This window comes from Lolium rigidum, chromosome 1 (assembly GCF_022539505.1).
Source record: "Lolium rigidum isolate FL_2022 chromosome 1, APGP_CSIRO_Lrig_0.1, whole genome shotgun sequence".
NCBI lineage: Eukaryota > Viridiplantae > Streptophyta > Magnoliopsida > Poales > Poaceae > Lolium > Lolium rigidum.
The window spans coordinates 3,256,854-3,270,176 of record NC_061508.1 but is presented as its reverse complement, the minus strand read 5'-3'; the positions used below and the strand labels follow the sequence as shown (position 1 = coordinate 3,270,176).

At 49.9% G+C, this 13,323-nt stretch overlaps 1 protein-coding gene and 1 pseudogene across 1 annotated transcript; one reads left to right on the top strand and one right to left on the bottom strand.

The window, feature by feature from the left end:
• Nucleotides 1-237: 237 nt before the first annotated feature.
• On the bottom strand, nucleotides 238-2,778 carry LOC124703256 (annotated as a pseudogene).
• A 5,874-nt stretch (nucleotides 2,779-8,652) lies between these two features.
• On the top strand, nucleotides 8,653-13,109 carry LOC124684827 (probable transcriptional regulator SLK2). The gene is made up of 6 exons (XM_047219078.1): nucleotides 8,653-8,773; nucleotides 10,749-11,567; nucleotides 11,645-11,773; nucleotides 12,133-12,181; nucleotides 12,556-12,770; nucleotides 12,905-13,109. Exons 2-6 carry the CDS (start codon nucleotides 10,848-10,850, stop codon nucleotides 13,019-13,021), a joined length of 1,230 nt encoding a protein of 409 aa, XP_047075034.1. The 5' UTR covers nucleotides 8,653-8,773; nucleotides 10,749-10,847; the 3' UTR covers nucleotides 13,022-13,109.
• The last annotated feature ends 214 nt before the right edge of the window (nucleotides 13,110-13,323 follow it).

The window sequence follows — 13,323 nt, the reverse complement described above, 5'->3', positions numbered from 1 at the left end:
GGGATTTTCTGCACCAGTAAACGCGATTAACAGACGTACAAACATTTTACACGCATATACTCTTCGTTTGATCGGCCTCGTTTGGTTGTCGATTTTGATCGGATCCAATTCATTCCTTCCCTTTCACCATGGGATGGGAATTAACTCGCGCAGCAGAAGGTTGAACTAATTAAGGTGGCGCTCAGAGTCGCAGCTGATCGGCGATGGTGACGCATGGTTGATGGATGGATGGCTCGATCACCGCCCCTTCATGTCGGCGAGCTGCGCGAAGAGTTCGTTGGCGGAGGTGGTGGAGGCGTCGGGCACGGTGTGGACGCCGGTGCTGGCCGACGAGGTGGTGACAATGGATGCGTCCGGGTCATCCCCGTCGGTGCCGTCCGCAGCGCCCTCGGGCGGATTGGCCTCCTGCATCTGCAGCGCGTACTCGAGGTTCCAGAGCACGTCGCCCATGGAGATACGGTCGCTGCCGAACTCCGCGAGGCACTTCTCGGCGGTCTCGGCGAACTTGGCGAGCGACTCCGGGTTGACCTTGCCGACGAGCTTGGGGTCCATGATCTTCTCGATGAGCCCCTTCCGCTTCCACTGCATGCCCCACTCGGCGAGGCTGACCTGCTCCCGCGGCAGCTGCGGGTCGATGGGCGCCCGCGCGCACAGCGTCTCGAGGAGCACGACGCCGAACGAGTACACGTCGGACTTGTCCGTCAGCTGCTGGCACCGGAAGTACTCCGGGTCCAGGTACCCGAAGCTTCCCTTGACGGCGGTGCTGACGTGGAGCTGGTTCATGCCGGGCCCGTCCTTGGAGAGGCCGAAGTCGGCGACCTTGGCCACGAAGTTCTCGTCGAGGAGGATGTTGGTGGTCTTGACGTCCCGGTGGATGATCCCCTGCGCCGTGCCGGTGTGGAGATAGTGGAGACCCTGGCGGCGCCGATGCAGATCTCCAGCCTCTGCTTCCACGACAGTGGCGGCAAGGTCGGCGCTGCCGCCGTAGACGTGGTCGCGGAAGGGCCCGTTGTGCATGTACTCGTACACCAGGATCATCTCCTCGTTCTCGTCGCAGTAGCCGATGAGTGAGACCAGGTGCCGGTGCCGGAGCTTGGACAGCATCTGGATCTCCGTGTTGAACTCGTTGATGCCCTGCTCCGACTGCGGGTTACCGCGCTTGATGGCCACCTTGGTGCCGTCATCGATCACCCCGACGTACACGTTCCCGAACCCGCCCACGCCGATGATGGCACTGTCGTCGAAGTTCTTGGTCGCCTCCTGCATCTCCGCGAAGGAGAAGAAGCGGCCGAGCCCCGTGGTGGAGGAGAAGGTGTAGCCGCTCTTGGACCCCTTGCCGTTGGTGAAGGACTGCCCCGTGTGGATCGGCAGCAGCCACGATGAGAAGCTGTTCCGGCGCTCCCAGTCCTGGGGACGCTTGTACCACTTCATCACCATGGCGCCCAGGCCGGCGAAGGCACCGAACATCATGGCGAACCCGACGGCGGCAACCACCTTGCGGGTGCCGCTGCCATCGTCGGCCTGCCGGCCGTCCACGCCGAACTCGCCGTCGAGGCTGCCCACCGAGTTGCTCATCTTGAGAACCTCGACGCCGTTGAGCAGCGCGTCGATGCGGCCTGTGTCCTCCCCCATCGGCCCGATCTGGATGCTCAGCTGGTCTGCGCCGATGGACGAGTTCACCACGAAGTCTTTGTAGTAGGGCGCCGCCAGCTCACCGGTGATGGTGGAGAGGTCGAGGCCGGAGATGGCCTTTCGCCCGTTGATGTACACGTTGAAGTAGAGGTCGTTGGTGGATTTGCTGATGATGTCGGCGAAGAAGAGGCGGACGAAGTAGCCGAACGCCGGGTCCACGCCCATCTTCCACGTGACGTTGAAGTTGGCGTTCTGGACGCCGGACTCGGCCATATGGGCGGCGCTCGCGTACACCAGCGTCGGCGCGATGAGTTTGGACGCCGGGTACGTGTCCGGGTACTTGATCGTGCTCGGCGGCACCGACACGTCCTGCGCCGCGTCCTTGGGCTGCACGTACGGCCCGTCGTTGTCCCACTGCCGCCCCAGCGTGTCGTTCACGGGGCCGATGGACGGGCCACCGACGTTGAGACGGTACACCATCTGGTACGCCGCCTCCGAGAGCCCGCTCGTCTCGGCCAGCGGCGAGACCGTGAGGGCCGTGTCGGTGATGAGCTCGTCGGGGGCGTTGACCACCTCGATGGCGTTGATGAACGCCGCCGAGCTTGTCATCGGGGTGAACTTGAGGTCGAGCTTGTTCTCTGTGGCGTTCACGAGGTACTCCTTCATGACCGGCTTAGCGTCGGCCGTGAAGCTGTGGAGCAGGACGTTGGTGTCGGTTTCCACGGAGAAGGTCGCCTTGGAGAGGTCGAAGTCCCCGTTCTTGAGAGGGAAGAAGTATAGCCTGATGAAGTGCCAGCCGGGCACGGTGAGCGGGAAGCTGTACACGGCCTCCTCCTTGAAGATCCGCGCGGTGCGGTACACGGGCGACGGCACGTCGGCCTTGTCGTCGGCAACCTTGATGGCGTCCTTGGCGGAGAGCAGCTGGTTGGACTGCGCGTCGGTCTTGAACGCCTTGCCGTCCTTGGTGTCCACGTCGGCTGTGCCGCCGCAGTCGACGTAGAAGGCGTCCTTGGGCGTGAACTTGGACGGCAGCGTCGACGGGTTGCCGGCGCCGTTGTCCGTGACCGGCCGCCCCTGCCCCGACACGGCCGTCAGCGCCGCTAGCGCGGCCAGCAGCGCCAGCGGGAGCGCCCCGCGGCGCAGCATCTTGAATGGGTATCTACTTTTGTGTCTACACTGCCGCCACGCAGCTGCGTGCTCTACCGTCTACTACGTAATCGTGGTCGCCGCCGCCGCCGCCTCGACGCACACCGCCGGGCAATGAGGAGATCGTTGCTGCTCTTTGATTTCGTTTAGGGCGGCGGGCGATGGAGGTTAAGGTGGCGGAGCAAGCTGAGGGTGGCGCCCTCTCGCCCTCTCTCTGGTTGGGCGGAGCCAATCGGAGGAGGGAGAGGGAAGGGGGCGGGGGAGACTTGAGGGGGAGGGAGAAATGGGCGGGTTATGCATGCATGGAGCATGCCAAGTTTAAGCCCCCACCGTTCCTCTGCGCTATATTTGGGGGCTCCTCTATCATGCCAAGTTTAAGCAATTCTGCGGCTGCACCTGCCTATTACTGGACCTTGTGGTTGTTGGTGCTGGACGATCGATGGTGAATATAATTGGGCACGCATGCATGCTGTGCATCAGATCAAATAACAAGATTACCAAGAATCTACAAGACAATGATTCTGCTATAAAAAATGACGATCATTCGAAGAGGAGAGGATTGAGCAAATATTTGTATACAACAATTGTAGAATTTAATCGTATAGAAAATTTTCCCGCGATGTTTGTTTGATTTGTAGAATTGATTGCATAGAACTTTTTCTAAGCAATTCTTTGTGAAAACTAACATCATCTTATGCCTCTTTTAAAGAGTTTTTTGGGGTTTCCTGTGATGGAATCAAACAAATTTTAGTTCATATAAATATCCCTGTAGCATTGTAGTGGGCATGCAATTGTAATCCTGTGTTCATGTTCCTAAGTTTTTCTTATCATGTAAATCAAATAGATAATATATAGCTTAGGGTTCCCGAGTGATTTTTAAAGAAAATACAATATTTTAGGGTAACTTGATTTATAAGCAAATCTCAGGATTAAGATAACTTGACACGATTATTTAATAAGGACGCACCTAATTAAGCCTCATGCGACTGATATTTAATTAGATCTCAATCGCGACCCATCTACCAATGGCTACGTTTCCATCCGCCTAACTTTCACGTGTGTAGTTCTAGCAATGAAATGATTCTACAATGGCGTGGGTCTCCCTGTCTTATCCAATGGTTAAGACTGCTCCAAGATTTGTGTCTATCATTTTAAGTCAACAACCTTGACATTGTACAATTCTTGCCCCTATAGTGACGAAGTTGTTCGCCCCCTCCCTGACCATGTTTTGTCTCACACATTCTCCCCGATCAGCCCACCGCCTCCATCTCCAACCTCACCCACCGGCCTCCATTCCCCGTTCCTTGGAAGTTGGCACCAAGCAAGCTGCCTCAGCCGGCAACCCATTCTGGCCGAGCCGAAGCCCCTTCCACGGTGCTAGGCTGTCCGACGAGGACCCCCGGGTGGCTCCAATCTGGATCCGTGTGGAGCCGATTGTTGCATATGTGCCCTAGAGGCAAATAAATAAAGAATTTTATATTGTCATATTTGTATGTTCATAATAAGTTTTATGCCATGGTATAACTGTACATTAAGCGAAAACAATAATGTACAAAACATTGTCCCTAGCAAAATAATTCATTGATTAATAGATGATCAAGGTTTTCTGATCATGGACAACATCGTCAATTTAAAATGGAGTCTTGTTGTTGGATGAATTATATGATGGACTCACACCCATATAAATTATTGCAATGTGATTCAGTCACAAAGTTAAGCATTACGAGACTAATTAAAAGAAATGTTGTGACCTAATCCTTAGACCGTGAGGCCATATCTAATGAATGCCACCAGTGGTTTCTTAGACATCATCAACTGCCACATCGTAACAGGGTGGTCAGAAAGGTGCTACTCAGGTACTCCAAAGGGATGCGTTGAGGTGTATGTGTCAATAGCGGGATTTTTCCATCCGTGTGACGGATAGATACTCAGGGCCCAGTCGGTGATATTATATCAACGAACCTTGCAAGTGTGTGACTAGATCACTAACATAGGCATCCCCAATAGGCCTGCCGAAGATGGTACCCGGGGTTTACTGAAGGCCCACGACCCGAAGTTTATGAAGCCCGGAAGTCCAATTGAAGAGATAGTTTGGAAAGATAGAGTTGTATTAGGAATAATGACTTGTAACTATTACGGGACGAACTCAAAGAGTCTCCCGGTTTCTGTAACTTGTACATCACGAAACCTTTGGCTCCGCCTCCTACATAAGGGGGAGTCGAAGGACAAAGAGAGGATCGATTCCATTGTCAACACAACCCTAGTTTTCTAGTAGTCGAGTACTTTTCCGGCTGAACCTTCGAGATCTACTTGCCCTCTACTTCCAACTAAACCCTAGTCTACAATCCGTAGGCATTGACAAGTTAATACCTTGTCAGTCACGAGGATGTGATATCACGGGAACGAGTTGAATATGTTTGTCGGTACCGAGATCAAACTAGGTACAGAGGATACCTAAGATCAAGTCTCAGACAAACTGAGTATCGTCTGACAAAGGGAATAAGACTCGATGTTGAGGTTCAAGCGATAAAGATAATTTGTGGAAAGCGTAGGGATCGTTATGGTTTTCTAGAACCCCCTCATGGTCATTGATATGAGAGATGTATCGATCATGTCTACGTATTCCCGAATCCGTAGGGTGGCACATTTAAGGGTATACGACATTTAGAGATTGATTCGGGATCATTGGAAAAATAAGAGAGGACATCGAATTCTTGGGAGAGGTATCGAAATAAGTTCGAAGTCTATGAATTGTTCGGAGACTTAATAATATGTTTTATTATTTAATTGGTTGAATTAAATATTAAAAATATAAAAAATAGGGAAACCCCTAAATAGGCCAAAATTGGGTAGCCCATGAGGGGCCCGACCAAACCCCTCAAGGGAAGGGCGGGCCGACAGTCCATGGTGGGCCTTTAGTGGCCCCACCTCCTCTCCCTCCCTCCTATATATATAAGAGAGGAGCGCGACACCTCATTCATCCCATTGGCTTTTGGCTTCTCCCCTCTCTCCCTTACGTGTGTGTTCCCAAATTTGGAACACGCATCCAAGGTGAGACCTCTCTACCATACGCATGTTGTCGTCATTGCTTTGGTATCTCAGACTCTGAATTTTCTTCTTCCACTGCTTCGCTAGACCGGAGCCTGGGGACGTCTTTACATTGTACGTGCGTAGAACCGTGGAGATGCGACACTTGGAACACTTCGATCGCCGGTACTTCTACTCGATCTTGAGATCGGCGTCGCTGTACATCTTCACCAACAACATTCGTTCGGAACTTAACGCTTTCGGTCTTCGAGGGCATGAACACCGAATCCCTCGGTTGCTTTACATTTACATCTGCATAGAATAGATCTTGGCTATATTAATTTTTTGTTTTCTGCTATGGAACCCGTTCTATGTGTAGTTGTGTTAGAGCAAAGAGAGATATGTGGGCATTGATTCTATAATTGTAACCTTACTCATGTGCACTCTTTTGTATTGCAACATTGTTTGAATTAAGTGGCCCAGACCAATCTCACGCGTACACTTACGTGAAACTGGTTCCGCACTTGACATATGGTTTGTACCATAAGCGGCTAGTGTGGTGTCTGTCTCTCTTACTTTAGCGATACGATATTTGCAATAGAGGGCCCTGAACAAGGGATTGAAAGCGACAACTAGTAAATCAATGTTGTGGTTCTGAAGTCCGTAGGTAATGAACGGTTCTTCCGCGACAATCCTAAAAGCCAAGAAAAACATGCAAAAGATAAAAGTAGAGGCTTGTATCTTTGTTTTACTGAGGGCACATGATATGGTATGCCTCCAGTAACATCACCAAGGTCCACGACGCCTCCATGTCGGTAGCTTCGAACGAGTATCATACAATGCGCGATGCCGACGCTAGCTTCGCCGGAGTGTTGTAAACCGCCACGCCAAAATGCAGCGTTGAAGTCATCCGTTTGCGAGATGCGCTAAAATGTTGCGTCCGAAAAAACATTTTCACACAATTGCATACCTAATAGATCAAACACAATGTAAAAATAAACTGAAAATACAATTCTATTGCAAAGTTGAATCCACATTTGCTACAACCAAATTTAATTAAAAACTAGACTATACTACTCAGAATCCTAGTCGAAGTCGGAGGAGCCTGGTGTTGTCGACGACGATAGGGTCGACGTCCACTCGAAGGACGAGGAAGAGTTGAGCGATGATCGTTCACGGGCCGGCGCCATTTTTCTTCTCCTTTTCTTTCCTCGCGGTGTTCTCCTTCCTCTCCTTCTTCCTCGCCGCCTACTTTGCCCTCCTCTCCTCCCGGTTCGCCTTTTTCGCCGCCTTGGCCTCTTCCTTCTCGGTGTAGATGGCTTTCATCGCGGCGACGTCCTCCAGGAACTGGCGCGCCCACTTGAGGCGCATGCGCTCGTCACGCTCCGCGATGACGAGGTGCTTCTCGAGCTCGCGCTGCCTTGCCTCGCGCGTGACAAGCCGGCGGCGCGAGGGCTTCCGCCCGCGCCTCGTCCGAACGTCGTCGAAGTTCATCGAGCGGCGGGAGCTGCACGGCGCCGGGCGGCCGCGTCGTACGCATGCGCCGCCTTGTGCGCTGTCTCGAGCGTCCCGAGCCCGATGCGCTCGGACGCCGTAGTAGCCGGGCTCGAGCGGTGGCGGGAGGTTGAGCGCGAGATGGAGCCGAGGTGGAGGGCGGCGAAGCGACGCGCGGATGAAAGTTCCTGGCGGTTGGGTGCGCTCGCCGCATGCACCGCTTCAGCTTTGGCGTGGCAGGATAGTTAGCGTTTTCACTCGTTCGTTGTTGGAGGTTCGCATCTCCGCTCCTGCGCTACGTTTCGACGATTAATTTAGCGCATGCGTGTGTATTTTGACACGTCTGTTGGAGATGCTCTTACGAATATATGCGTGTACTCACAATATAAACATGTAAAGGCATACACACTTGTACACTGCAAAAACTATAAAATACCCGGAAAACGTACTACCAGCGTTTGTTTTCGATTCGATCACTTGACGGCATCATCAACACACCTAGTCACCCTACGAATACGTTCTCAACATGTGCACTAGAATTGATCATCATCTAAAGCAAAGCCCTACGACGCGCGGTCCAGCCTAGTATAGTAGCCAAAAAAAAAAAAAAAAACAATTCGTGCTAGTCAAACTCAAGCAGCCCGCTGCTCCTCTTGGCTGGCCCCACCTCTCATTGCAAAGCAAAACTCCAAAAAGCAAGGCTTCGCTTCGTGTAGCCTTGTTTGCGTGCGCGGAGCAGATATGTTTGTGCACCAATCATGTGCAGTGTGTCCGAGAAAGAGGGGGAGAGAAGCTTCGCCAGTTGCTGATTCACCGGCCAACGAACCCGCGCGTGGCCGACATGTGGGGACAGGGGATCCGGGCCCGCACGTCAGTTGCTGGTGGTGGGGTGTACGTACAATTGCCTTGTCTGGAAGGAAATCTCCCGTATCCTCTACGCACCAACTCGGCCAGCCGTAAAGCGTGCCGTGCCACTGGCGTGTGGGGCCGGGTAATCAAACGTGGGCCCACAAACGCGCGTCCCGCGTGCGCGCAGCCCATCGAAGCGCCAGCCACCCACTGACAGTCCGGCCCGGGTGCGCGTAGCGGGGAGCCGACCTCACGCGTCCCCACCACCCAGCCAACCAGGAGCGTCCACGTGTGTCGGATCCAGATCCGACGGCTGAGAGTGAGCAGGTGGGCCCCGCGCGACCGGCCAGGCAGGCCGGGCGACGGGCTGGCACCGGTCGCCCCCCGCGAATCTATTTAATCCGGCCCGCCTCGCTCGCTCGCCGGCGACGCCGCCGCCCGCCCGCCCGCCCGCACAACACAGCGGGAGAAGAGGAAGAGAATCGCCGTAGACAACAATACTGTAATAATAACTAGAACAAAACCTGAAGCACGAGACCGGAGGAGCAGCAGGAAGAGGAAGCGGCCGAACCAGCACAAAATCTGAAGCACGGAACGGAACGGAGCTCGCTCGGTCGCGCGCGAGGTGAGGATTTCCCTGTTCGCTCGATTCGTAGGTAGATTGGGTTCGATTGCGCGGACGCCCACGGCGAAACAATCTGCTGTTTCTTTTTCTGGGACTTTGCGTTGGGGCGGGGAACGGGGGGGATTCTTCCCGATTGCCCCCAATGCGGCGCTGGGATTCTGGGAGAGGAAATTCCGGCTCCCGCGGTAGAAATCCGGGGCCTTGGGTGGGGGTGTACTGAAGGAATCGTGTTCTCACTGGATCTTGAGAGGGCCGTGGTTCATAGGCGTCGTATAAATGATTAGCGCTGCTGGAGCGGGGCATGGCTGCTTTTTTACGAGTTTTATCTCTTTCTTTCTAATCTTGCCCGGTTCTTCGATTTTCTTGCTTGCTTTAGTCGTGGGTTTACTGTGGACTTCAGCGACAGTGCTGTCCTAGTGTATTTAACTGCACATCATGGTTTGCGGGCTGAAGGATGAACCATCAGGAAAACGTAATCACCTCTAAGAACGCCGCAACGGAAGTTAACGCTCTCAAGTGTCCAAATGGTTCCGGCAGAACATGCCGTCTTTCTGTGTTGCTGTACAAAACATGTCTTTTTTCTTCTACATTTGTTTGATTCTTGGCGATGCAATTTTATTCAGTCATTAGATTGGTCTTCTCTCCCAATTGCTCGGGTCAGGCAAATGCAAGTCCTGTTCTAGTTAGATGGGAACAAGTTATTAGCTTTCTTGGTCGAGTTGTAGCGCTGCAGAGTCTGTACCTGGATGGTCTGTACAAATTGGCAGGTGTTCAAGCTAGATCGTATCTCTTCTAACTGAATCTGGTGTTTTTTGTGTTCTAGTTGGCTGGCTGGCTGGGTGCTTCTATTTTCTTGCTTGCTTCGGTCGTTGGTTTACCGTGGACTCTAGCGAAAGGTCCATCCTATGGTGTGAGGCAATGCTGCTTTCTGCTAATTAGGTTGCCCTGCTTCTGATTTTGTCGACACATTTAGCTCTAATCTCTACGCTTTGTGACTGAATCCCGTTTAAGATGAACCAAGTTTCCCACTACCTGGGCAGTTTCGAAATAAAGAAACCGATTATTGCTTGTCCTAGTGTATTTAGCTGTACATCATGATTTGCCGACTGCATGATGATGAACCATCAGAAAAACGTAATCACCTCTAAGAACGCCGCAACGGAAAGTTAACGCAAATGGTTCCTGCAGAACATGCTCCTTTCTGATTAGTGTATAAAACATATCTCTTTTTGTTACATTTGTTAATTTTATCTATTCATTAGATTGGCATTCTCTCCCAATTGCTTGGGTCAGGCAAGTCTATTGATTGTGTCCTGGTCTAGTTAGATGGCGAACCAGTTATTAGCTTTCTTGCTGGAGTTATAGCGCTGCATAATCTGTACCTGGATACTCCATACAAATTGGCAGGTGATCAAGCTAGATTGTATCTCTTCTAACTGAGTGGTGTTTCTTTTGTTCTGGTGGTTACCTTCTGTCTATGTTTGTTTATTGTTTCGTTTGTGATCTGTTGCGAGCTTGCATGAGAAGAGACTTTGCTGAACTTCATATGTTCAGCTCTCTTTTCTTGCGCTCTCCGTTTGCCTGGATGAATAGAAAGCTGAGCTCTCTTTGTCCATTGCTGGGTTTTGTTGTATCTGTGCCCTAGTTTGTAATTCAGATGAATTAGTTTGTCTTTGACAACTTCTCTTGCCTCGTTTACTCTCTATTTGTGTTCTTTCAGATAAATTATTGACATAGCTCTTGGAACTTCAAGTCTATGTACTTCAACTGTAAATTGGTTCAAAACATGTTTTTGTTGTTGGCTATTTTTGATCTCTAGTCTCCCAAAGAAACGAGTCTACTCCTAATTTTGAGACTTAGAAGTTAGTAACTTAGAAATTGTCAGTTCACAAGCTCATTGGCTCATAAATATTGTGGTGACTGTTTCCTTGATGGCTTCAAAGTCTTACTGATAATTACACTTTACATTTTCCAGCGAAAATATTTGAAGATCCTTGGTAGTTTCCACTGACGTTCTTTCCCATCAAGCAAGATTCATCAAGGTGATGGTTCAGTCTCAACCCTGCTGACCTCCATGTCCGGGGCTCCACGCTCCAACCTTGGACTAGTTCCCAGGGATATGAATGGTAGCCTTCCAGTTAGTACTACGAATTCCTCTGGGCCGAGTATCGGTGTTAGCTCTTTGGTGACCGATGGCAACTCATCACTTTCCGGAGGTGCCCACTTTCAGCAAAGTACAAGCATGAATGCTGATTCATTCATGCGCCTTCCTGCCTCCCCGATGTCGTTTTCGTCCAATAACATCTCTGGCTCTTCAGTCATCGATGGCTCCATCATGCAGCAAAGTCCACCTCAAGAGCAGATGCAGAAGCGGAGATCATCTAGTGTAACATCTCAACCTGTGATTGGTCCTGCTGCCGCATTTCATGCTCATGCTCAGAAGAAGCCAAGAGTTGATATTCGGCAAGATGATATTCTCCAACACCAGTTGATTCAACAGCTGCTCCAAGGCCAGAGCTCTCTTCAGCTCCAGGGCCAACATAACCCACAGCTGCAAGCCTTGCTCCGGCAACAAAAACTGCTACAATATCAGCAACAGCAGCAACATCAGTTGTCGCAGCAATTTCCTCAGCTTCAGCAATCTCAAGTTGCCATACCTCTGCAGCCACAGTTGAGGCCGCCGCTAGCACAGCCGGCAATGCAGCTAGCTGGACCTGTTAGGACTCCCGTCGAGAGCGGGCTTTGTTCTCGAAGGTTAATGCAGTATTTATATCACAAGCGTTACCGGCCAGAGGTGAGTTTCTGCATTTTATAATTTATTACGACATAAACTTCACTGAAAGTACAATTTACTCAAATATTTTCTTGTAGAATAATCCCATAACATACTGGAGGAAGCTTATTGATGAATATTTTTCCCCACGAGCAAGAGAAAGATGGTGTGTGTCATCATATGACAAGAGAGGGAATACTTCAGCTGCTATTCCGCAGATTTCTCAGGTTAGCTAACTGTTCATATTTAAAATCATGTTAAATAGATTCCAAAAAATATTGTAAACCATCTCCTTAAAGTTCTGCTATGTTGTTAATTATATCTTTGATGGCAGTGAGAAACACAATTTGTATGAGTAGGTTCTGGAGGAAATATTTGTCATTGTAGCCTGCGATAGCTATTTTAATTGAAACCATCCTGCAATCACTATTCTGATTGTATATATGTATCATGTAACAAATCTACTGATAGCTGTAAAACTGGTTCTTTGTCTGCTCTCATATTATGGTCAAGATCAAGGACATTTGTTCCTTGATGTTTGGATCTATGAAATTGTAGTCACAGTCCTATTTTCTCGTTGTTACAGGACACGTGGCGTTGTGAAATTTGTAAGACACATGCAGGGAAAGGATACGGTAAGATGTTATATCGTTGGTAGTTTGCTCATTTCCCCTTCAGGATCGCTCATGGAAGATCAATGCTGATTCATTTATGCTTAATCTGTTATTTATCTATTTGCCAAGCTCAGAATTCTTGTGCATGTCTTTTGCTTTACAGAAGACAGTCAACATATTATTTTGTGAGGAAGCAATTAAGCATCAAGTGTGCAAATAAAAATAGCTTACGAAGTTGTTAACTCTCTAGAGCAGTACCGAACACCATTTCATGAGAAATACTCTTTCATGAGAAATGAAATAGCTTATAAGATGCAAGTTCTTATCTGTAATTTATCATCAATATTTTTTTAGCTCACCCAGTTTTCTCCTTCATTCTCTTATCCATCTTACAGAGGCAACCTGTGAAATACTTCCTAGACTCTGCCAAATTAGATTTGACCATGGTGTTAAGGATGAATATCTATTCCTTGACATGCCCAATGAATTCCGGTTGCCCAATGGACTGCTGCTCCTGGAGCATACTAAAGTTGTTCTGAAGAGTATCTATGAGCACCAACATGTCACACATGAGGGGCATCTGAGAATAATATTCACCCCAGAACTAAAGGTATGTTCCTAGTTGACTATTTGTAGTAGCTTGCCCATACCAGAGCATCTTTTGAGTGCAGCATTTGTGGATATCTAGATGTTGCAAATGAGGGCCAACAAAGAATTATTCTAATCTGCTGATTGTGTATGCAGATTATGTCCTGGGAGTTCTGTTCACGGCGACATGACGAGTATATAACTCGCAAGTTTCTAACAGAACAGGTAGAGTTTATAGACCAGTATGCGCTTCCTGTTTCATTTCCTATTTGATTAACATTTGGTTGAAAGGCTGCATATGGTTTGATTAGGTGTCGCTTACATATACACAAGTCTTTGATGCCTGGCATCTTTTCATTTAGTTGTGTATATGATGTGAGTTCTAGCTCAGTGGCAAGGCAAGCGAGTGCGCAGCCAGCCCACCCGGGTTCGAATCCCAATCCGCGGTAATTTCGCAGGAGGGGCGAATAAACCGGGTTATCATCCATCCGCGTCCATCCGCGGGGAGAGTCTTGTTCTACCTAACAACGTATAGCCAAGGGAGGGATCATTCCCCCGTTGGTCAACGTTTTTTT